The sequence below is a fragment of the Zosterops lateralis genome, assembly GCF_965231275.1.
Source record: "Zosterops lateralis genome assembly, chromosome: 2".
NCBI classification, from domain to species: domain Eukaryota; kingdom Metazoa; phylum Chordata; class Aves; order Passeriformes; family Zosteropidae; genus Zosterops; species Zosterops lateralis.
In genome coordinates, this window is record NC_139763.1 from 106,244,816 (window position 1) to 106,269,098 (window position 24,283).

The 24,283-nt window shown below is 40.2% G+C and overlaps 1 protein-coding gene across 1 annotated transcript in view; it reads left to right on the plus strand.

Annotated features, from left to right (window-relative positions):
- The window catches only part of CRYBG3 (crystallin beta-gamma domain containing 3), an 82,823-nt gene that overhangs the window by 28,046 nt on the left and 30,494 nt on the right, over positions 1 to 24,283 (plus strand). The window contains exons 4-9 of the mRNA XM_083885062.1: positions 9,111 to 13,596; positions 14,617 to 14,664; positions 15,008 to 15,123; positions 16,084 to 16,231; positions 22,552 to 22,691; positions 23,966 to 24,080. Coding sequence (XP_083741188.1) covers positions 9,111 to 13,596; positions 14,617 to 14,664; positions 15,008 to 15,123; positions 16,084 to 16,231; positions 22,552 to 22,691; positions 23,966 to 24,080 — 5,053 coding nt within the window. The remainder of the gene's footprint in view (positions 1 to 9,110; positions 13,597 to 14,616; positions 14,665 to 15,007; positions 15,124 to 16,083; positions 16,232 to 22,551; positions 22,692 to 23,965; positions 24,081 to 24,283) is intronic.

Sequence of the window (24,283 nt, forward strand, 5' to 3'; positions counted from 1 at the left end):
AATGGAAGAAAAATTGTGTTTATTTTTCATTGTAGCTGTTGTAAATTAGGGCACACATTAAACCAATCTATGTCCTTTTAAGCTCATTCTCAAAAGTACAGTGTACATTCTGCCCTCTTTGGCTTGGGACACTAACAAGTTAGACAATCTGTGTGTAACTTTAATTATGTTTTTCTCTGCCTGACCACACAATGTGAACTGCTCTTCTGAAGCAATTAGTAAAGAAAAATTGGAATGACTGCAGGGAAGCAGAGGCTTGCATTGTTTACCTTTCTAAAAAGTTTGAATAACTGGGGGGGTTTTTGTAAGGATAAATGTTTTTTTTTTCTTTTATGGAAGTGGTTATGCTGGATTTGTTCTCTTTTAGTTTATAAAAGTTTAAAGGATGTAGAGTAGTTTATTCTTTCCAGTACTAGCTGAGTTTTTTAGTAAATATTAACTAGCTGGTATTCAATTAGCATAACTAAACTGTAAAAATGCTCTTGGTTGCTGCCAGCTGGCTAAAGAGTCTTCTTGAGAGTGGGTTCTACAAGCACATGAGGAATGATGGAGAAAAGGGATAAAGACATAGCACAAAGCAACAGGAAGATGTGGAAACTGTGAAGAACAAAGATGATGTGAACCTAGAAGTGATTGAGTCCTAAAAGTCATATGAGACGTGCTAGTGAGCCATTTAAAGCCAAAGGTATTGATTCCATTGATTGTTGAGTTAAACTGCAATTTTAGCTTTTCCTGTAGAGGCAGGATGTAGCAGAGAGCTTTACAAATCCTTGTGACCACTGCATTATTAATCTTGCAGCAGTTTCCTTTGTCATGAGGAAGATGTAAATGAATTTGTTAATTCTAAACTACAGTGAAATGCTGCATTAGAGACTGCCTGTGGTTGGTTAGGAGGATGCAGTGATAAGTGGAAGAGGGATGGTTGTTAGATTGCATAATCCCCATTAGAGTTGTATAAAAAAGAAAGCCTAAACTAAACAACCTTTCAGATTTTAAAAACCTACCAAATGGTCTCAGATGCCTCTACTCAGAGAAGCTCATTCTCCTCATATCCTTAAAGCAATATTTGGTGAACTACAAGGATATCAGAGTGCTCTGACCTGTAAACTGAGGTTAATTTTGCCCTCAGTGGGAGGTCTGGCATTTGGTAAAGACTCGAGTTTCCAGGCCTTGAGCCAAGGAAAGTGGAATTCATGAGCTCAGTCTGTGGAGTACGTGTTTTTGAGGGACAAAATGTGTAGGTCACATTATTCCTCCGTCATCCTGGCTGGTTGGCTCAGAGGTAATTTGTACCTCAAAGGCTTTTGCTCCTTTAATCCCAACAGTGGCAAGTGATAAAGGAAGAGCACAAAAGACAAAACCATGATAAATTTGGCTAAGTCTCTAGACAGCAATTACTGTGGACAATAATTGCAGCACAGAGGATGGGTGAGGAGAGTCGGGCTAGGTCTCCAGTTATTTCATCCCTTAGTCTTCCATTTCTCTGGGATGGCTGAAGGTTTCTTTGCCTTGAAGAAGTGAAGGGGAGCAAGTATTTGCCAAGTAGGGTATTTGTTACTTAGTGTAGAAAAACCCTCCTACTTAGGTAAGATGGCAGCTTCTGGGTAGAACAGTCCCTGTGGCTGAATGGTAGGTATAAAAGTGAAAACTTTGTGTTCACTCTTGGCCTTTGCACTCCTTAATGATGTTAAAAGCCAACCTTTAACTGATGAAAGAAGCGCTAAAAATAAACCCATGGAACAGTGGGCATGCACTTCACCTCATCTCCCATTGCCCAAAGTCTACAAGAGAGAGATGTTGACTTCAGAAAGTAGGTGACAAATACAAAACACAGATTTGCCCCATTATCTTTCTTTCCTATATTGTAAAATTCTTTCACTTTCATATATATTGCCTGTCACTAAAAAGCAGTGATTAGGCTTCAAAATTGAGAATGGACTTCCTGCAGTGAATACATGCCATCTTCTCAAGAATCCCAGTGGTGGTAGTGGGTGGTGGCTTATGCACGTGATTGAGGACAAAACTTTGGTGTTTTCCTTTCCTCCTGTCTCAAAGACTAATTACCCAGGTCTGTTTGCCATTTTTCTATTTTTTAGTAGATTTTTTTTTTTATTTTCTTTGTAATATCCAGTAACAATAAGTGGATGTTGCAAATAGTGGTGTGCAGAACAATAGTGCTTGTGAAACTGCACAGCTTGTTCTGGAGTTCAGCAAGGAGGAGCTTCATTGCCTGGCTGAACGTGGCTGAAAAGGCAAAAATCAAAATTGTACCTGTTCAGAATGTTTTTGATTAAATAATCCTGGTTAAGACACTAACACCCCAGTTCAAGAAGGTACTTTAAGATCCTATCTTCTTCCTTGTGTTATGAACCTTGTAGACTTGGAAGTGAGAAAGAACTCTGAACCCCACAACACCAAGGATTTTCTAACTGTAGGTAAAAGAGGGGAGTGGGGGTGGTTTCAAAAGCAGATGCTCAAAACATGCAATTACATTTCATACCCTACTAAGAGCCAGGTAATAGGAATAATTTAATGAGAGCATTGCGAGCAATTTCATTGAGAAAGCAGGTAGCCCTAAGGAGAAAGAAATTGCAGTCCATTTACAGTTCTACTGTGTTACACATTATTGGGTTTTGTGAGTGGGGTTTTTTAATTAAATTTTAGGCCAAGTAAACCTGTTGCTATACATCTAATTGATGTATGTTAGTATTAGCAATTAGTATTTCCCACCTTGCTACTGTCAGCAAATCCTGCCCTTTTATTTTGATAGAAATACATCTGATCAAATCCTTCAGGTTTACATTTTTCTGGTTAATAGGTTTATTTCAGAGCTTGTAATTCTCTGTTGTATTGCTTGTCAGAGGCAGGCTTGTGGTGATAACAAAACACAGCCCTTAATTTGTCTGATGGATTGTTGTGCGTTGTGGTTTTGATTTCAGTCAGTAGCAGCAACATTCATCTTTCCCTATAGATGGCTTTGGCAGAAAATCAAGAGTAAATGAACAGAAATTCATCACTTAATTCCAAGAGTAGTCTCATCAGGTAATTCCTGAGGAGGAGTGGGGAACCTGCTGCTCCTGCATTTGTTGGTGTTGATTTGCTGATCTTTTGTTGGATTTCTGGCCATGGAAATGCAGTGTTGTTCAGTTTGCTGGTGCTCAGGTGGACAGGGCAGCATTGCTGGGAGGGACCTGCTGCCACTTAAGAGGGGCATAAACTACCCAGGCAGCTCCACACTTCCAGGTCAGCCAAATACCACCCAAAATTAGAAGGCTGTCCTGGAGAAGGAGCAGGATCATCCTGCCCCTGGTTTCCTGGGTGGTCACTCTCAGGGCTGTGCTGTGGGAGAAATGCAGACCCCAAAGCATTTCTCTACCTGCCAGAGAGGGGTGTCTGCCCAGAGATGGGATGTGGTCCAAAGGAAAGGTTCTTCTTGGTGCCAAAGCAAAGATTTTTGTGTTTCTGAAGAATGAAACTTTACATATTAAGAGTAATTCTTAACAGATGTGTGATGCAAAATTGAGCTAAATAGTCAGAAACTAATTCACTGGATTGTTTTCTCCACTGAACTTTTTTTTTAATTTAAGTTTTTTAACTTTTTTTTAATGTTCAGCTGTGCATTATATTCAACTGAATCAAACCCTTTGCTTTCCCTGCCACACCTGAAACTACACTCTTGCTTGAAGAGAGTAAAGGGATGCCCTGGCTTTGATTCTTCATTACATCTCAGAAGAGGCCAGGATGAGTGGCTTTCTTCAGCCTTAAGATGAGAAACTAAGGGGACACCTCACTGCTGTCCCCAGCTCTTGCACAGCAGTGAGAATCAGCAGCAGCTCTGCTCGTCCCTGCTCCCTGGGAGAGGCAAGTTCCAGGCTCCTGAATCCCTGAGTGTGACAGAGGGAAAGGGAGGGGCAGCAGGTGAGGATAATTCCCACAGACATGGGCAGGAAGGCTGGCTGCTGCCAGGTACTGGGGAAATGGGGCAAGGAGGAGCTGGGAGTGATCCCAGGCCCTTTGTGCTGGTCTTGGTCTCGCAGCCTCTGGTGTTTTGGGCCAGCCTTGATGTGTACTCTCTTCCTTCAGACTCAAAGAATAGGTTTTCCCAGATGTGGGAGATAATCAAGAAGTTCTACCCTAAAGGGTAAGGGGAAGGAAAAACATTCCTTCCAAGGTCACAGAGACTGCGTTTGCTTTTATTAAAATTGTTGTTGACTCTTAATTGTCCTTATGGAACATTAGCTTTGAAATTTCCTGCAGAATCAACTGTGTGTAAATCACTTTGTTCAATCAAACTTTTGACCTTTTCAAACATACATTGTGATGTCCCAGGACACTATGTATTTCAGACTGCAGATTTAAATCATTTTACCCTCTGGCTAAAAAATTTTCTTTCATCTAAATTTTGTATGGCAACTATTCAGTTAGCCCACAGTGTCTTTATATCCAGCAAGTCTTTAATTTTTTCCATTTATTAATATCTTACATGAGCATAGAAACCAGCTGAGTAAGCTGGATTCCACCAGAAGGTGTTTCAAAGTGACTTTAAGGCAGTTGTTTCCAGATGAAGTACCTTAACATAATTTTTAAAAAAAAAACTGTCAGTTAAATACACAGTGGAATAAAAGCTAAGCAGAAAGAAATTAAAATAAACAATTGTGTAATTCTAAGATGGTCAGAGAGGGGTAGCCAGGAGCCACAAGTTCCAAATCTAGATTAGTGATTTTCAGCCTGCAGATCACTTTGGTAGCTCTCTCTGCGGGGTCTATGAGAAGAGTTTGGGGGAATCATGCATGGATACGATTGTAAAAGCAACAGACTGCTGACTGGAGAGAAAATATCTGGAAGAGTGAGGTATGAGGGGAAAATTTGCCATAGCATGTTTTGGGAGAGGCAGGCTGGGCAGCAGTTCTCTGCTGTGCAAATGAACTGTGCTGCCAGGGGCCTGAGATGCTCTATCAGCCTGTGGGGTCTTCCTCCACCTTTTGCAAAATGTGTAGGGAATTTCTGCTTTCTGCATTATTGTGTGGTACAAACAGGGTAGGAGGGATTGCCTTCTCCATGGCAAACACTTGAAAAAATGCAAACAACGTGTTCTTTATGGTTACACTAGAATGAGGCATTTAAGGCAGCAAGTTTCCTCCTGCTTCTGGCCTTCCAAATCAACAACACTGTTTTATAACCACTGCCACTTGGGCAAGTTACACAAGATGTCTGTCATACAAGATGTCAGAACATGTTCCCCTCTCCTCCTTGACTTATTCCCCCTTTAACTTTTTATATGTTTTTCACAATAGAAGAAATATCTACAAGCACCTACTTTTGACCAATTTAACGTAACTTGTGTTGACATCCTCTCTTGTTGCTGTCAAAGTCTTTTGTTGAAACTGATTTAAGGCTTTATAGGGAATTGAATAGCTTCCTGTGAGGACAGGAAAGAAGGAATCTCCTACTATTTGAACTATGTGACAGAATGCACACTGGCTTCTTTGTATAATCAGGCTTTCATCTGCATCCTCACATGAGCTGAAAAAAAAATTCGCCAAGAGTTTTTTAAGGTAATTTTTGAACTGACATATTCTTTTGGTGATAAGAAATGAAACAAGTCTCTAGTGACACTTCCAGAGGATTTTTTTTTCTTGTGGCACAGCCTGCTTCTAAATTTGTTTCATAAGACTTACAGCTCAGTTGCTGGTAGGAACATGGGTTTTCATTTTTTAAACATCTTGTTGCATGGGAGCACTCAGAGTGACTTTGATTCTATGTGCTCTCAAAGGAAATACATTAGGACTCAAAGGTCTGCTGGCAAAATTTTTTATAACATCCTGAACAGCAAATTCTTTATCAAAGGTCAGAGACCCTGGAGTTGCCTTGTCTGTGGAGGAAAGGTTGGTTCTGACTGAAAATAGAGCTCACTGACAAAAGTCTTGGTAGAGTGAAGCCTGCAGGAGAGCAGGGCTGCTGTTGGGAGGCACTGGCACAGGCTGGGGCTCTGCAGCAGGAGCCAGTGCTCCTCAGGATTGGGTTTGTGCACAATTCTCCAAAGGGCAAATGGCTTGGAATCTTGCTGGCTTCAAACCGATCAATCGGAGCATAAAATTCCCTCAGAAGACAAACAGGGAGCAAAAAGAATTGGGAGAAATTATAAAGGTTGCCACATAGGCAAAAAAAGCTTCTGAGTACTTTTTTTTTGTCAGTCTGTAATAAATATTGTTTTGGGGGGATATATAGCTCCAATCAGTGTAGATATAAAACCCAGTTATGCTGGATTCTCCTAGGCATCCCTTCTGTAAAATTTACCTATTCATCCCATTTACCTATTCAACCCATGCTTTGCGCTTCAGAATTTCTTAAGTTCTCATGAAAAATTCGAAGGCAAAGTTGGGTACAGGAGACAACTGGAAAGGAGTGTTCCAGGTTTCTTCTGGAATACTGGCTCTCAACACATGTTTGTACTAAAGCTGAATTCTCCCCACTGCATGTCACACAAAAATATCAACCATGACATAAAAAGACACTTAAAATAAAAGCTAATTCTTGTCAAGCTGTTTATTCATAGTCATGCCTTGGTTTTGGTGGAAATGAGTGTTTGGCATCTTGCAATACCATTTATATGCTCCCTTCAAATGTGTTATTACAGTTGATCTGTTCAAGAATCCATAAAACTCTTTTTCTTCTTGAGAAATGGTGCCAATCTGTGTTCTGCTTGTTTTCTTAAAAGAAATTTCATCTGGATTCAGGGCACTTGTAGGCCAACTTTTATTTTTGAGGTTGGCCAAAGTATAGAGGAGCTGCTGGAGTTTGTAAAAGCTTAATAGTGATTATTTAAAGCAGGAAAGGTTACTCAGTGAGGTTAATTCTGAATAAGAGCATGATCAGGTCTTACATTCTTAAGACTTATTTTTAGTATGACTATGGCTGATGTTGAGTAAACATACTGCGCTGCAGAACGCAACAGATCCTTCACCTCATGTTTTTAGGATCTCTGGAGTTTTAGAAAATAGTAGAATAAAATTTTCTGTGGAAAATAATTATGATCTTTTTTTTTTTTTACTGCCCTTTTTCTCCACTGTGGTTTGCTTTTTTCCCACTCAGAAATGTTTATGTTTCTTTAGAGGGTTGTGAATCCTCAAGTGAGCCATTTTAACAAATGGAGTGTGTGTTCAGCAGCTACCACTGCTGGTACCTCTGGAAACAAAACTGGTGCTATACAAGACTAAATGTAGGCATCTAACTTGGCAAGTTGGCAAATGTGCTATTTATACAGGACTTTCCTATTTCCTCTGTGACTTAATATACTGGGTCAACAAACACTGTATTGAGATTTTGCTCCATCAGAGATGACAGTGAATTTAATCCCAATGCAGACTGAATTTTCAAGTTCCCACTAAGGCTAAATTCCCATATTTATGTATTTTGGCATTAGCCTAAAGGTACTTGATGATGTACAACATGCATCTAAATGACTGCTTATATCTCTTTTGTTAATGTTTATGAGTATGTATGAATAATTTCATATTTAGTTCACTTGTACTCTGTGTGTGTTCTTTACTAGTGATTTTAAATAGCATTCAGTTCTCTCTTCAAAATAAAATTAATACTGAAGTAAGAATCTTCACCTCTAAAATCCTGACAGAAAAGAGATTCTATTTTTAGATTGGTGAATCCACTCCATTTTAATATTCTTATGTATCTTTTGAGAGAATATATACTGAGAATCCACACAGATGAGATTTGAAGTTGCAGTTACTCAGTGGTACTCAAATGTTTCACTTTCCTTAAGAAATTTTTTATTTTTCACTTAAATTATTTGTTCTCAACTCTAGAGTTGTAACAACTTCTAAACAAATTGAATGAATGGGGGAAGGTGTGAAGAGCTTTTAGAAGCTACTAAGCTATTTTTGTATATTGCAATGCTTTCATATTAGAAATCAAAATATTAGCCAACACCTTTTGTTGTTGTTGTTGTTATTTTTGCCTAAGAGAGTCTGCTGAAACGAGTGTGACAATTTTCCAGACAGCTGAATGTCTGATCCCAGCATTCACTGTGTCAGCAGATACAGGGCAGACTTTGACAGGGTTTCTTCTTAGTTTAAGTGGAGGCTGAGGCAGAAGGGAGTTTAAGTCCAGTCTGAGCATCTACTTTGTCTTAAGGTGAAGAATGGTAAAGCTGACCGTGACTGATTTTTGTAAGAATTCTTTAACAGGCAGAAAAATGGGGGGGAAAGAGAGAACCATTTGAAAGGAAGGTGAGTATTTGTGATGTCTCCTAGTTTTAAGAAAGGAGAAAAAGTGCTTCTTCAGAAAATTGAAAGTGACAGGCTTTGAACTTATTCTTAGTATTCTGAGAAAGAGCAGTGAAGGAGCAGGATCAGAATTCCTCTGTGGTGATTCTTTCATTTCTTAGTTTTTGCATTTTTTTGTTTCTTGCTGCTAAATTTAAGACTAATGAATGGCTAGATGCACCAATTCCTTGTCACATTTCTAGTTTTCCCATTTTTCCCTTCAGCATTCCAAGAGTCCTCATTCTTATCCATTCTCCATTCAGTTTCTTTCCTTACTACCCTGTAGTTCAAAAAAAGCACCCCGTGTTATATATTTCCTTTTTTCCCCCCATGTTTTGTTTCCCCTCATCCTGTTTTTTGACAATATGCTGAAAGCTTGGGTAAAAGTTTAAATTTCAATTCAATATTTTAATAAATTTTAATACACTAAATTTTCTTCAGTTTTAATGTGCAGACCTGCTCTAGAAGGATGAGACATCTTCAAAACAGGGTGATCATTTCTGTCTCTGCAAATGTTGCATTGCAGTGACACTTGTCAGTAGCAATTCCCTTGTCGGGTAGAAAATAAATGATAGAAGTTGTTTAAGCCAACATCTACTTTTTTACTTACAGTTTATGTTGGCTTTTGTGGTAAAAGGTGGTGTCCGTATCATTCGTTACACAATCCTGTATTTAGCAGAAGAAGGAGGAAAATAGTGTTCATCTGCAGTTTGTGCTAACCTGTGGAAGAAAACAGTATTTTACATAATCTACAGCTAGTGCTAAGCTTTATTATAATAGCAGCAGTTTGTTGTCTGTCCTTGCTGATATTGATGGTCCTTGTTCCAGGCAGACACGACGGAAGCCAGAAGCACCTGCGGTCACGTACGCAACGTATCGGGGTTCTGCAAGGATCAGGCAGCTCCTGAGGAGCCAGTCAGAGATTGGAAAAGGAGAAAAAAGTCCTGAGGACAGAAATGCTCCAACAGTCAAAGAAAATGGACAAGTCCAAGCAACTCTGTCTGTGAAATCAGGGTGCCTAATAGAAGAAAATGGAAGAGATGAGGGTAAAGATCACCAAGATGATGCCATATTAAATTCTTCTGCAGTTGGAGTGGGAAGCAAACAGTCTAGTAAAGCTCAGCATTGCTTGGGCAGAAATAAACATGAAAGAACTGCAAAGGCCACAACTTCATCCACTGCATCATGTCATGAGCTACACTTAAGAAATACACCTGCTTTAGTTGCAGCCAAAGTTAAAAGGACGTTTTCACTAGATTCATTATTGCCATTTAGTGGTAGAAAAAGTGGGATCCTAACCAATTCTGCTTCCCAGAGTACTCATTCCCTTAAAGTCAGCTCTGCAGACGATTTGGTTGGAAAAGAAGATGGACTGCCAGGAGAAGCAGAAACTTTGTGTCAGACAGACAAAAAAGCCACTTCTAACTTTGATAAAGAAAATTATTGCAGTAAAGCACGTAATAAGGAGTCTCCAAAAGAAATACAAGATGATTGTTTACATTCACCCAAGTCAAAAAGCAAGACAGTTATTGAAGAACTGCAGGTGGGGAAGGGAGAATTTTGCTGTAATCATCAAGTGGATAATCACTCAGAGCAAACATTGGATGTCCAGAGGCTTCATTTCAGTACCACTACATTTCAGCAGAAGGCAGATCAGCACACCAGGAGTGAGAATAAAGATGGTGATCCAAGAAATGGTGATGCACAGAAAATTGTGACAGCTATGGAAAGAGAGCAAAATCCACAGAACTTTTCTGCTACTATTCCTTTTTCTTTTAATGAGGAAATACCTACTTCACTCAGCATGGAACCCAGAGGAGGAAAGTGCTTGGCCACAGGCAGTCCAGCTGCTTCAGTGTCATTTATTGGACACGATGAAGATACAGTCATGGGCAGGGGGACTTGTAGTGAAGAACTGAGTGAGTCAGGGAAAGCAGTGCATGTACAAAATGGTCACAGGCTACTCCATGTGGAGAATTCTAAGGATACTGCCACACAGCAGGCTGGTTTTCCTTGTCCAGGACTGGAGAGTGAGGAAACAATGAAGGTTTTGTCTGAGGTTGCAGTGGAAAACCTTGCCAACGTGTCACCATGCGCGCACGGGTGTCAAAGTGTGAAAACAAATTTTGATGAGCTGACAGTGCTTCCAACCCATGAGTCTACCTCTGTGATGGTTCCTCATTCTGCCTTGAGATCTGAAGGAAAGCCTTTGACCAACCATTCTGCTTTCACCCTTGAAAAAGATGATGTAGACTTAATTTCTGAACCTCCACCTGTTTCTGAAAATGGGTGTATTAATTTTTCTTCCAAGAAGGAAAACAGCGATAAACTTAGACTATCACCCACAGTAATTGATTCTTCATCTGAAAAACAAGGAGAAATGCTTCCTTCTGCCATTAACTCTGAAAATGGCCAGATTGCTGCTTCTGAAAAGGACGGCTTTATTTTTCCAGCTGCAGAGTCTGGGAGAATAATCTCTGTGAACAGGATGACCAAGGGGCGACCTTGCTCAGGAGACCTGAGAACTTTGTGCCCAGAAAATTCTCTGGAACCTGAGATTACTCCTCCTATGCTTGATAGCTCTGCTGATGGAGTAGATGCAGAGGTTGTTTGCATCTTCAGGCCCACTTCTCCTCCTCTGGTATCCAGAGAAGCCTCTAACCTTCCTGTTCCTGCCTTGGAGATGTCCAGCTCTGCTCAGGGGAGCAGTAATTCTTCCAGTCACAGAGCTAGTGATGGGGCAGGTGAGGCCCTCTCCACACAAGAGGCTGACAGCAGTGTCCTGGCAGAGACAATGCCATCACCCATCTGTCCCTTGAAATCTTTGGAAACTGCATCCAGGTCAGCTTCTTCTGAGACTGTGTGTAGGGATGCTGTGGGACAGGTGAAGCTTGATGCTTCTGCTCCCTTGGAAGCCCATTCTGGCCAAAAAGCTGCTGCACCTGCCCAGGCAAATGGGCTCTGTTCTGGGAAAGGATGGGGAGATACTGTTGTAGAGGGACAAGAAGGTTCTTTCCCAGATGCTGCTGTTTTGCTGAAGAAAGCTGAAGAAATAGTGGACTTGGTCTTACACTTGGCTACAGAAGAAATAATTGCAAAAGAAGGCTTTGGTGTCTGCCAGCTTTGTGGGAGCAAGGATGGTTTAATAAATACAGATATTGCAAATTATCAGAAGGCTGAAAGTGTACAGCTGGCAACAGGAGAAATCCAGTCAGCTGTGCAGTCATTAAAAGATTTTAATGAGACCTGTGGAGGAGCCTCATCTTCGTTTGCAGGAAATGAAAGAGTGGATACAAATAATCAAGATGAAAAGATACTCTCTTGCATCCCTGATAAAATTGACCTAGATAGGGCACTAGCACTAAAAGCAAAAGAAACAGTTGATGGGGTCATTAACTCAGCCATACAAAAACTGGCATCCAATCAGCAGCGAGGCACTGAGAGGAAAAGCCTTTCTGGAGAGGTTCAGCCTAAACCTGAGGCTGAAATACCAAAGACTTTAAGTCTGGATGCGAGGTTTCCTGCCAATGCTCAGGAACTAACAGAGATGGATGAAACTCAGGCTGTAGCTGTAAACTGTGAAAAGGCAGATTGCTCAGGTCCTCCTTTGCTTCCACATTGTATGGAAAATGGCATAGGTTGGCCCCAAAGAGATGAAAAGGTACCAAATAATGCAATTACTTGTCAAACAAATGGATTTCTTCCCTCTGGCAGTTTAGCAAGGCCAGAAATAGATCTTCTGACACCAGCAAAAGAGAGGCACAATGGAAAGGTGTGTGACCATCTGGCTGCAGCAGAAATGTGTGGCAAAGGATCAGCAATAAGTAGGAAAACTGATGGAACTTTACATTTTATAGATAGAGATGTCGCTGTGACTGAAGAAACGCTTTTGCCATTGCAGTTTAAAGGTTCATGCAATAATACAAATATGCCAGAGTGCACACTGCTGCCAGCTGTAAATGTTAATTTGGCATCTTTTATGCCTGGTGAAGAATGTATTGGCCTGCAGAGTGACTCCAAAGATAAAAGCAGCCCTCAGATGTCTCTGGAAAACAATGCAGAGGATATGTATGAACACAGTGGGAAAGAGGCTGCAGAGGAAGTACCTGGAGAAGTAAAAGCAACCTTACAGAATTCAAAGGCAGCAGAGAATGAAGAGGAGCTGGCAGAAGGGGCAGATGAGGGAGCAAAGGTTAATATTGGGTTAGATACACAGCCCATGGTACCTGAACTGTCTTTTCCTGGAGAGGGCAGTGAAGGGAAACACTGCTTCACAGTCTTTGCCCAAAATAATGAGAATCTGAAGCAGGCACAAATGAAGGGTCGAGACATGGAGAGAAATTATCAGCTTGAAGAAAATGGCCTGGACTGCAACAATGACATGAAGGAACCAACAGAACTTTTGGCCTCTTCTCCACTAATTGAACAGTGGGAGAACAGTTCTTTTACCATCATTTACGAAGGTGCTCTTCAAACTGAGAACAAATCTGTCTCAACTGATGAGGTGCAAACTGGTTCTCTTTCTCCTTCTAATTTGCCTTCAGATAGTACAGATAGTCTAAGGCGTGATAGAGCAAGGAATGAGCAGGAGTCGGTCTGTCTTTATGGGCAGGACAGCAAGGTGAAGGAGGCAGCAGAGAGCCGAGGCTCAGAGTCGTTCCTCAGTGTGGAGGCCAAGCGCTACAAAATTTATCCTTTCTCTCTGTCTCCCATCTATGAGGATGACAGCTCCCAGGAAGATCTGCTGTCCACAGATGTGTCTCCAGAAAGCCGTCCTGGGGGAGTCTCCAAAGACAGCTCTGACCACACTTCTGTGCTCTCCCTCCTCCAGTCGGTGTCCGAGCGCCTGCAGTTCACAGCTCGCTTCAGTGAGGACGAGGAGGACGGGGTGGAGGAAGAGGAGGAGGAATCTTCATATGAGGAGAATATTCTTGATGTTGAGAGAGAAGACAGCTGCCTTTCCAGTCAGTGTAGAGAGCATTTTAAAGCAACCCCTCAACCAAATGACCAAAGTAGATCTTTTCTTGAACAATCATTTCTTCTTTCAAAAGAACAGCTTGACTCAGAGGAGCAACCAGAACGGTTTCCAAATGTGTCTTCTCCCAGTCAGACACCTTGTAAACCAGTTCCAGAGAAAGCTGATGCTGCTGTAACACAGCCTGCTACAAGTGTGTACTACCAATACTTGAAATCTGCCAGAACAGGCTCATCTGAAAAGGGGGCCAGGTTTGGAAGCCTTCTCCAGGATATTCTACAGCCAAAGATTCATTGGTTTCGAGACAGCACTGTGCCCAAACTGGGAGAATTGTCAGCGGTAAGATGTCATGTCAACATGATGTTTATAATCCAAGTGATTAGCCCAGATTCAAAGTTGCTGCCTCCCTATCCTCCTTGCTACCTTTTAATTAAGTTGGTTGTTTTTTGGGGGTATTTTTTGTCATAAAAGCAATAAAAAAAATTTATCAGAAGTTATTAGGCTTTTTAATGTCGTAGTTTAAAAAAAACCCTTCTGATAAAATAATTTTTGAAAGATAACAGTCTTGCTTCAGCACACAAGTGAAAGTGATTTAACTGTAAAACAGAGTATGTGAACAGAAGGTAAAATAGGGAAGTATGCATAATAAAAAGTCTCTAGAATAGATAGGACAAGACAGACTTTTCCATGTTAAGGATATTTTAACCTGAAGATGATGGAATTGCCTTTTATATGAAAATTGTTCTTTTATTACCTTCACTTCTGAGATTAATAGAGCTGTCTTGTCCAAAAAAAACCAAAACATAAATATTGGTTTACTGGGTTCTTTGATTGTTTCATCACAGCGTCTTCTACAAACTATAGCTCAGTTAGCAAGTAAATAACATAGCTGCTTCCATAGATTAACATTTCTTTTTTTAGTTTGCTTAAATCAATGGCAGATGAGAGTATGGAAACAGTTCTTCCCATGTTTAGAATCTGAAAGTGCCACATAGACCAAGTGTGTAACTGAAGAAGTCTTTCCACGATGTTGGGAATACTCCAGTCTGTGTTAGATGTATCTTTTGTTCTTTCCTCTGTTAAGAAATGCAGTTTATTGTTTGCTGTGAAGGGGTAATACATTTGTAAAGGTTATAACTTCCATAACAGCTCTTCTTTTCTAGCACATGCTGCTTTCTGCTGGTTGACCCTGATAAATAATTTACACCAGCTTTGAATGGCAGTGAAACAAATCTTGTTTTTTTCTACTAAAGACAGTTGTGTACATATACAGGAATTGTGGACCTAGAATAATCTGCCTGTGCATTATGCCACTGTTGTAGTTGTTAATAGTTGTTTGCCATGTCCTTTTAATTTCAGAACCTCATTGACAGGGCAAGTCTCAAATACAACCCAAGACCAGGGAAGGTAAGCAGAGTTTGTGTCCCTTAAATCAATATGATACATGGAATAATTTGTCATGCTGTAATTTTTGAATGGAAAGCATCTGAAGTTGTTAGTCTAATTTTCTGTATTTTTATGTATTAATTGCTTGTGCTTCCCCATGCTAATAGTGAGAATATATTATTTAAAATCCTGCCACTAGTAATTTTGCTGTCTTTCTCAGCAATCGTTATTCTCATTGAGTAGAGTGTTTCATAAAGGAAGAAACTGTGTAGCCTCTCAGTTGAGTGGGCACAAATTGCAAGCAAAAAAATAGCTCTCTGTGTTGAAATGGGCCCTCATTTGCATGCATTGTGTATTGTTTCAGATTATTATTTATGATACTTGTGGCAACAAAAGTAAACAAGAAGTTCATTCTGATGTGCTAGATGCCTCATCGTGGATCTTTCCCATTGGAACAGTACTTAGGATAATTAGAGGATGGTAAGAAATCCAGGTCATATTTAAATAGAGTCTTTCCAAAAGACTGCATATGTGTTCCTCTTGTATTTTTATTTCTTTTATTTATTTATTTATGACACATGTCCCATCTGCAGTAGTGTCTTTTTCTTGCTTTATAATCAGACTGATACCAATGAAAAAGCACAAAACAAGGCTTTAAATGCTGCACTAAAAAAAAAAATGTTTCTCCTGGGAGCTAGCTTCAGACAGAAAGTTTCTAATAGAGCCACAAGTGAATTTAGAGCTCTTGCCTTCTTGCCTGAAGCGCTGAGCTAGTGCAGCCATAGTCATGACTAGGAATAAAAAAAAAAAAAAAAAAAGTGTTTTTTTACAGTTCAGTTTCATTATACGGTAGCTGTTGCTAAAGGACCATCAAATGAACATTCTCAGCTGCTAGTTTTAATGTGGCATTGAAAGGAATGTGGATACACAAGGATATATACAAGGACCTTTAAGTTTGCTTTGGGAAGCTGGGGCCAGGTCTGTGTCAGTTGTTGCATTGGAATTTAATTGGTGGAGCTTACAGGGAATGTTTGTGACTGTCAGCCGTGCATGCCACATTTATGCAGTTTTGAGGCAGCCTTGTGTGGTTTTGCATACATTCCTTTCACATCCTAAGAAATGCTGAATGCCATTATTAGTGTGTTTTATGCCTTTTATAGTGTCTGCCTGAACAGGGCATGTTTTGATGTGACAGTTAATATATTTTTCCTGGTGAAATGAGGCTGTTCATTCACATTGTAGTTTAGCTTTATTTTTATTTTATATTTTGTCGTGGAGAAGAACTGTATATTTTACTTTTCAATACCAAAGTGAATGTGGCTACAGAGGAACAGCATAAGAAAGATGTGTTATTTGTCTTGGTAAGAAGAGCTTTTACCTGGGCTTTCCATCAGATGTGCTCTACCAGCAATGACTCAGTTCACTTTATCTTTATTGCAGTTGGATTTTTTATGAGAAACCAAAGTTCCAGGGTCGAAAACATGTACTAGAAGAAGGAGAAGTTGTGCTGGATCACCTTTGGGATCTCCCAGGCATGAAACATCATCAAAGAAACCTCACAGTTGGTTCAATCAAGCACGTAACAAAGGTACAGACTTTCTCCACAATATTCTCACATGCATAATTGATTTGTTGGTCACAGTGGTGTATTACCACCACAGCAATGGAAAATGTGTATGTAGTGTACTTGACTTCATTCAAATTTGCTGTGACTAAGTTTTTTCACTTTATAGGTGATAAATACCAGGGCTTTTGCTGCACTAAATTTCCCTTTCTTCCTGAGTTAATGAGCAGGTGGATTATGTTTCTTTGCCACCACCCTCAGGTGACACAGGCTCCCCTGCTTTTAGATGTTTACCTGTCCAGTTACTTGAAATTAAATGGAATCAATTTGTATTTTTGAAGAAATTTTTATCTTAAGCTGTCTGTTGTGTCTGTATGGCTTCTGCTTCAGTAGTAGTTGGGTTTCCAATCCTGTTTGTACAGTGTAGCCTTCAAAAACTGCTGCCATTCCCTTTACAGCTTCTGTGTAAAGGAATGTAAATCTGTACAATTTCCACTTGGACCAGTGGTACACCTACAGCACATGGCTCTGCCTACAGCCATCAGTTTAGAAGGCTTTTTGTTCAAAAGATAAGAATCAAATGTCTAAAACCAAATACAGTGCATCCATTGTTATTCAGTGAATGAAGAATATATTTTCCAGACCTTGTGATTTAAGGAGACTTAGTGGTCTCGTTGTTCAGTGTAACAATCCAGTTACTCACAGGGCAGTGGCCCTTGCTTGAGTGAATTTATCACAATATGAAAGATTTACAGTGAAGTGGTTTCTGTGTTCTCTGCTAGTATGGAGGTCATTTTAAAATTGATAACCTTCTAGTCATCAGTACAGGGGCATAATGTCAAAACAATTAGAGATACTTTTTCTTTTTCTTAAAAAACTTAGAAATCAATTAATTCAAAAGAGGCTGATTGAAGGCAAGAATAATGAAGTTAACATTCATTTGAGCTAAACAAATTAAAGCCCTTTGACCAATATGTAATATGAATGTTGATCAATTATATGGAAGACAACTAACTAAATAAATTTATTCCACAATAACAGCCAAGGGAAGCTGGATGTGTCTTAAGTATGAAAGAAAACTATTGGATAGGAAAGATACTGTGTTCAACTTCATCATGCTTGATGAAAACCTTTGCAGTACAGCTAAATAGGTTTGACTTTTGTTCTTCTTCCAGTCTGTGGTTCATTTACATAGAACACAGATGGAAAACTTTGTTACTGTACTCTAGTTCAGTAATCAACACTTTCCCTGTGTAAGTTAAACCTCTAGCAGGTATGGTTGGTTAGTTTGGTGCCCTCACTAGGCCAGGTTTTGTCCTCTAAACCTTGATTCATGAAGGTATGCCTCCTTTTTTAGGTTGTTTTTTAGCTGCTGTGGAACTGCTTTTGGAAGGTAGTTTCCCAAAGTACTACCTTAATTATTTACTTTTGTGGAAAATATGGGCTTTGTTTTTGTTTGACAAATAGTGGATTCTTTTTGAGGCAGCTCGTGTGTGTGTTTTGCTGCCATTCTCTTTTCCACAGGCTGTCAGTGTCTTTTCTCCAGGGTAATTTGGCCATACTGGCTCTGTGTCCAGTTTGTCTGGCTTGTCTTCCAGTTTTTCAAGTACTTTTTTTAATGGTCTTTCTTTAATGGCTGCTCAGTTGCCTTGAGTTAGCAGATTTGAACATTGGCTAAATATTTGAGAAGAAAACAGCTTGCCAAGAAGAGGAAAAACAGATTTTTACTAAGGAAACTGTAGGTGGTACATTTAATGTTTTATTTTTTACTAGCATATTGAGTGAAGAACACTCTGCCAGTAGCTTTGTGCTCTTGATTTGGCTTCAAGCCTCCTCAAAAAGCAGAGATTCTGTTAACTTTTTGGTTAGCTTGTGGCCTGGCTAACCATGGATATGCATTAGGTGCATCCATGTGTATTTAATTTCAGAAAAATTGTGGGGAGAAGATTCCAAAGAAACAGATTGTGCAGCCAGTAAAATGAAGATGTGGAGACTGATTTCCTCTAGGGCTAGGCAGCATGAACCAAGGCTAGCAAAGTCTGCCTGCACACCCAGGTTCAGTGCAGCTCCTGCAGCACGGTCTGTTTAGCCAGGTCAGTTTTCTGGCCTTCTGTAAATATGTATTTTGACCTTTTTGCACATTTTGGGCTTTTTTCTATCTGTTTCTGGAAGCCCAAAGAGGGTGCTAAATGTTCGTTCATAAAAATAAGAGCCAAGAAGAGTTCCTGACACCTCAATTCTGGAACAGTCTTGTGAACCACCCTTTTGCAAGGTGACAGGGGATCTGAAACAGCAGTTTATAATCACTGCCTGCAAGATGGTTAGGCAGGGAATAACTGGATTCCTTGTGGAGTCTCCTTAAGCAAAGCCCTTTGTAATGGGATTGTTCACACTGTTACATAAGGGGTGTGTTTCTTTTGTTTGTGTGGTTTGCCTGGTGAAAATAACCTAACAATTTAAGCAGGAACTACTTTGTCAGATGCCATAGGAAGACACCCAGCAGCTTCAGATGGTTTCATTTGCTGGCTGCTATTTACAGGACAGTAATAGTTTATTTCCTTTGTATTATTTTATTTACCAGCTCTGTTGAGTTCTGTAGCTGGGTTTGGTGGTGGTGGGTGGTAGCAAGAGTGGTGCAGTGCTGGAGCACTGGGAGCAAGAATTATGAATGGGTAAAAAAGCCTGCAGGACCAACAGGTCCAATTAAAAAAAAAGGCTCCAGAAGCAGATAGCATCCTAAAGACAAAATGAGTATCTAAAGTAAAATGATGTCTAGACTGTATTACAAAGCAATCATGTGAATACCAGAACTAATTAGGCCTGGTTTTCAATAGGCTCTTCTCTTATTCTTGTTTTGGCATTTCCCTTAAGAAGCCAGACTTCAGTCATTCTTTGTCCTGTTGTTGACACTAAACTACCCCAGCTGAACAGGCTGATTTGATCACTTCAGTCAGCACAGCTGACAGGTCCAGGAGAAGACCTAACAGTGCTGAGTTTGTTTAGTCCTGCTGGAGCTGTTAGGGCTGTAATCCTAGAACCAAAAGAAGGATAAACAACCAAAACCACCTTGAGGGGGGTTGAAGGATTTAGGTCTTGTCACTTCTGCTGGACCTCTTGGTCAGGCTAGAGAAATGTCAGAGATGCCACAGAGGAGGAATATTTAGTGCTGAAGGCTTAAGGGTTGTGTTAATCCTCTTCAGAAGGAGCTTTCACCTTTCTGCTGAGGGCCGTGTTACTCTTTTGGAGGTGTCTGGAAGTGTTCCATGTGCTGTGTAAACATCCAGCTCCCTGCAGACCAGGAGGGAAGCACAGGCATTCCAGGATGACTCTGTGGGGGCAGGAGGAGAGTACCACAGAGTAGGGAAGGCAGGGATGCCTGGAGGCTGTGACCTACCTAAGCGTTTGCTGGCTGTGTGTTATCACTGGAAATGAGCACAGCTGCCTAATCTGTGTGCTTTTTATTCTGTTTTTGCCTGATGTGTCTGTAGGACAATGAGTGACATGAGTTTGGACTGCTTATGGTGGGGGGTGGCACAGTTTGGGGGTGGCTTTAGGGGAGGAAGCCTTCCAGTTTGGGATCTGGACTGAAATACTGTGCTAGCAGTTTTGCATGATAATAGTTGTGCATGTGTGTATCTTACTTCCAAATCTTGACGCCTTGCAGATGACAGGGCTTTGGGCTGAAGGATCTCGTTCTCCACCTGACTGCTGTCATATTTGTATGGTTTTCATTTTGTTTCTAAAGATGGTGGAATTTTTATTGAGAGTGTTAAAAGAGCCTCTGAAAGTAATGAAGCTGTTAAATATGCTCAGGCAAATATGAACATGCTGGGGCCAATATTTACCAAGCTAAGTTTGCATGCTTGAATTGTATAAATTAATGGCACGGCCCAGAGTGTACATCTGCAGATATATAGCTTTCATCTCCTACAGTAATAATAAATGTTACCATTTTCTGCACTCTGTGCATCAGTACAGGTAAATTTAATTCCATATTTGAGCAGAATGTCTATTTGTGACTTCAAAAAATGTGCTTAGAAAATACGATGTACTTCTTGCTCGACCATGTTACCACCTTTAAAAATAAATATTTGAATTTGTTTTGATGAAGACCTCAGATAATTGTGTGGCAATTTCTTTATGAAAGAAATTTGTGGACTTGGTCTGGAACACACACAAAAATACAATCACTATGAGTAGAGGTTTTTTATTGCTCTCCAAATCTGGCTGGAGAGAGATGGTGATAAATAGGAGAGACTTTATTACAAGTGATTGTGCTTTACCTTCCCTGGTGCATTTGTCATCTCTTGAGCTGGAGACTGCCTCATGAGCTTCAGTCAGGAGAGCAGACTTGAAAAGAGCTTACAGACTGGCTTTTTTCAATCTTAAATGAAAAACAAAAACAAAAGCCTCCTGCTGAATTAAAATTAAACATATTCCATCTCATATTCTGTCTGAGCCCGCAGGCAGATACTTTTATTTTGCTACTTGTCTAGTCTTGTATGTACTTTGTTTCAGAATTTATCTGAAGCCAGTAAGAGTCTAGCATTATTATCTGTGGAGTTCTTCTAGGTGCAACTTCTGATTTTCTGAATCAAGCTTTATTGTTGGATTTAAGAATTTCAGCCTTCTTACATATCAGGTATTTTTAGAAAAAAAAGCCCACAGACTTCAAATATTTCTCAATTTTGATTTAATAAGATACCTATACTTGTGAAGACTATGGGGAGATTTCATTTTTTTTTAAATCTTGTCTAGCAATACACTTTGAATTGAGGGATGGAGTTCCTTAGCATTTTCCCATAAAACAGCATTGTACTAGAAAGTCTCTTCTCCTAGTTTTTCTGCATTTGTTAATCTGAAAATAAAAACTCGGGTATTGCAGGTTTTGTTGTAAAAACAAAGAGTGAGCATTGTTTGCCAGGTACAATACAGAGGAAACGTGACTGTGCAGGAGGGAGAGTTGCCAAAGCAGTATTACTGTGTTACCTCAGCTCTCAGGAGGAAAGTGAAACCATATCCTGAAGTGCATCCATTTCTAATTGCCACACTTAGTGCTGACAGTTCAATAGCTAATGAAAAAAAATCTTACTAACCAAGAAGTGGGATGTTACCCTGTGAAAACCCTACTGAAAACCCATGTGAAAAAGGAGAGCACTGCAGGTGCTGTCATGAGATGAGGTGCTAGTTACAGCACCTTGGGCTTGTGTGCCCTGTTGCAGGGTTTCCCTGCTCTTGTGTTCTTCCTTTCAGAAGCCACAATCCATGCAGGATCTCTGTCATGGTGTGCCCTTCCTGGGTCCTCACCAAATCCAGAAATCAGGTGCTTTCCTGAGGGCACCCTCAGAGACTGCTCCTCGTCCTTCTTCTCTAGTGCATATGCAGGGGGCATCTTCCTTCAGCCCCCTTTAGGATTTTGGGGATCTCTGTATATTGTCCAAGCCCTCTGTCCTAAAGCAAATGGGCCTGTGGGTCAGGAGGAGAGGGGGAAGTGTTCTGGGAGGTTATCACAGAGAAGTGAAGTTTTCCAGCTGCACACATGAGCTGCTTTTTGCTGTTCTGGAACACTCTGCTGAAACAGGGACTGGCAGAAGATCCTTGTTGGTTCAAGATGTGTGTGAGTGCTGGGGAAGAAAGTGTTGGCAATGCTTGTTATATAAACACTGCAAAATGAGGGTGGCTCAATAAAATCCCTGCAAGTTCTAGAGAAGAGAATGTGGTCAACTAGTTTGTTCTCCAGCGTGGTATCTCTCAGTAGTAAACCTCCAGTCAGGAAATAGAGGTTGTTGCTTTGTCATAACAGGAAAATTGCTCAAGTGTCTACTTAACAGAATAGATGTTTTCTAATACCTTTTTTTCTTTCTTCATCTAAAATGCTGTAGATTTATTTAGCACAACAAAAAAATTGAGCTCATACAGCTTGATACTGTAGTTGGATTCTGCATTACAGACCTTAATTGTCATGGAGGGGCAGAGGTGGGAATGTAATTGGTATTTCTGGAAAGTTTTAGTTAATGCATGCATGATGTGTGTTACGGAACCACTGCCTTTTAAAAAAGAAGTCAGTATTATAATGCTGTTCAGTCCTTTGGTTGGAGAATATTTAAACTGCCTTTTTTGCAAGTAGCCTGAGAGCCATTAATTTCTTCTTTGAAAATTAGTGGGAGCTGGAAATTGACCTCCCTTAGCTTTTCTAAAAATTCCAGCCTCCATTTTAAAGATAATAAAACCCTTCCGTCATATGAAGCCCTGGAGAAGAGTGAGAAGATGGGGCAAAAAAGGGAATGTTTGGGGGCAGAGTCTGCAAGTGTGGATGAACATTACCCTTTGATTTGTTTCCACAGGACTGTGGCATTCCAGAGGTGGAGTTCTGCCTGGCAGCTGGTAGTACAGAGGGACTTCCCATCTGCATACAGGGTGCAGTTGCCAATTTAGATGAGCTGGACGTTGAGAAAAACCCTTATATAAGAGTCAGATCAGGAGTGTGAGTACTGAACCTTTTTAACAGCATTTTGCTAGCAGGTAGAAGAGGAATATCGGGGGATGAAACTCAGTCAGCAACATGAACAATATTTAATTTTTTTTCTAGAAATCAGTAAACATACATTTAATATTCCCAGCCCTACACGTCAGCATTGTGCTCTGTGGACTCCTAGTTTGAAGGCATTTTTTCCTAGTTGCTGGCAGAAGTCTTCAGTAATTCCATTTTTGAGTAGCTTTATAAATAGAGGAAGCAACTCAGCTATAATTAGCTTTTATTTCATTGGAGGATAGATACTGTCTCCCAAGTCACCCACCCTATTACAACCATAACATTGTGGCTGAATACCAGAAAATGAGTGTTACATCATGCAGGCATTTCTCAAGCTACAGCCATATCCTGACATTCTGGAGGGAGGTGATGCAGAATGACACAGGCCCCTGGGTAGCACAGAACTTCCTGTATTGAGCAGAATGGGCTGTTGTTCCCTGGGCCAAAACCTCACAGCTCCTGAAGTCTGGGATTTGTGTGGCTCTTCCCATAAATAATTGCAGAATGACATTAGCTCTTCTGTTACAAGAGTCTTGCCTTTCCATGTGAGCCAAGTCTTCCTTCCCACAATCTCACAATATGTCTGTGGAGCTTGGGGTGGTGAAGGAGTTAAAAACAGAATCCTGGCTTATTTTAAACAAAACTTGGTAGTTTGAAGAAAATCACTTTCCATATGGCTTCATGCCTCTTCCTCCATTCCTTGTGTGGTCTCCTAAACCTGTGTCCAGCTTCTACATTCAGCTTTCTTTTTGGTTTAAAACAGTCTGAAGGACTCCCAGCATTTTTAATCCTCACGTCAAAATTATGATAGCTTTCCAAAGGATTGTTGTAAATAATCCTACTTTAATAACTTCCACTGAAAAAATGGCATGGGCTTGATATAAGAAACCTTTTAATTCATAAGGTGACAATCTTAAATAAAATTCAGTGCAAACATCTCATCCTCAGTACTGAATTTTTTTTGTATACTCATAGAGAAGCAAGCTGGCAACAAATGGGTAATTTTCTTCTGTTTCACTTATGTTTAGCTTGGACAAAAAAAAAAGTATCTGAGATCTTCCTAGCAGTGATATTGCCAGCATATTTAAATACAGCTTTGTTTTGGTGTGCTGTCTAAAACATTATCTAGCTCTTATGAGTACAAAAAGGAAAATAATTTTAATAAGATCTTTCTATTTGGAATCTAATTAATGAACTTACTGAGTTATTTATCCTTACTGTTCTAGATGGCTTGCTTATTCAGACTTGAATTACAAGGGAGAGATGACTGTTTTGGAAGAATGTGATTCACCACCTGAAATTCCTTCAGCAGATGTGAAATCTCTGCGTCCCTTAAGAATGGTGAGGACTTCACAGTTCCATGATAATTGTGTCCTTCCTTTTTTTTATTGTCGCTTCCCCAAAGGTTTTGACCTAAACACAACTTGGGCTCTGATGTTCATTCTGGTTTAATCCTCCATGGTGTGTTTGCTTTGGTCACTGTGACTCATTGGGCTTCTGCACCCCCTCAGCCTCTTCCTGGGAAATTGCTGTTGTTGGGAGGA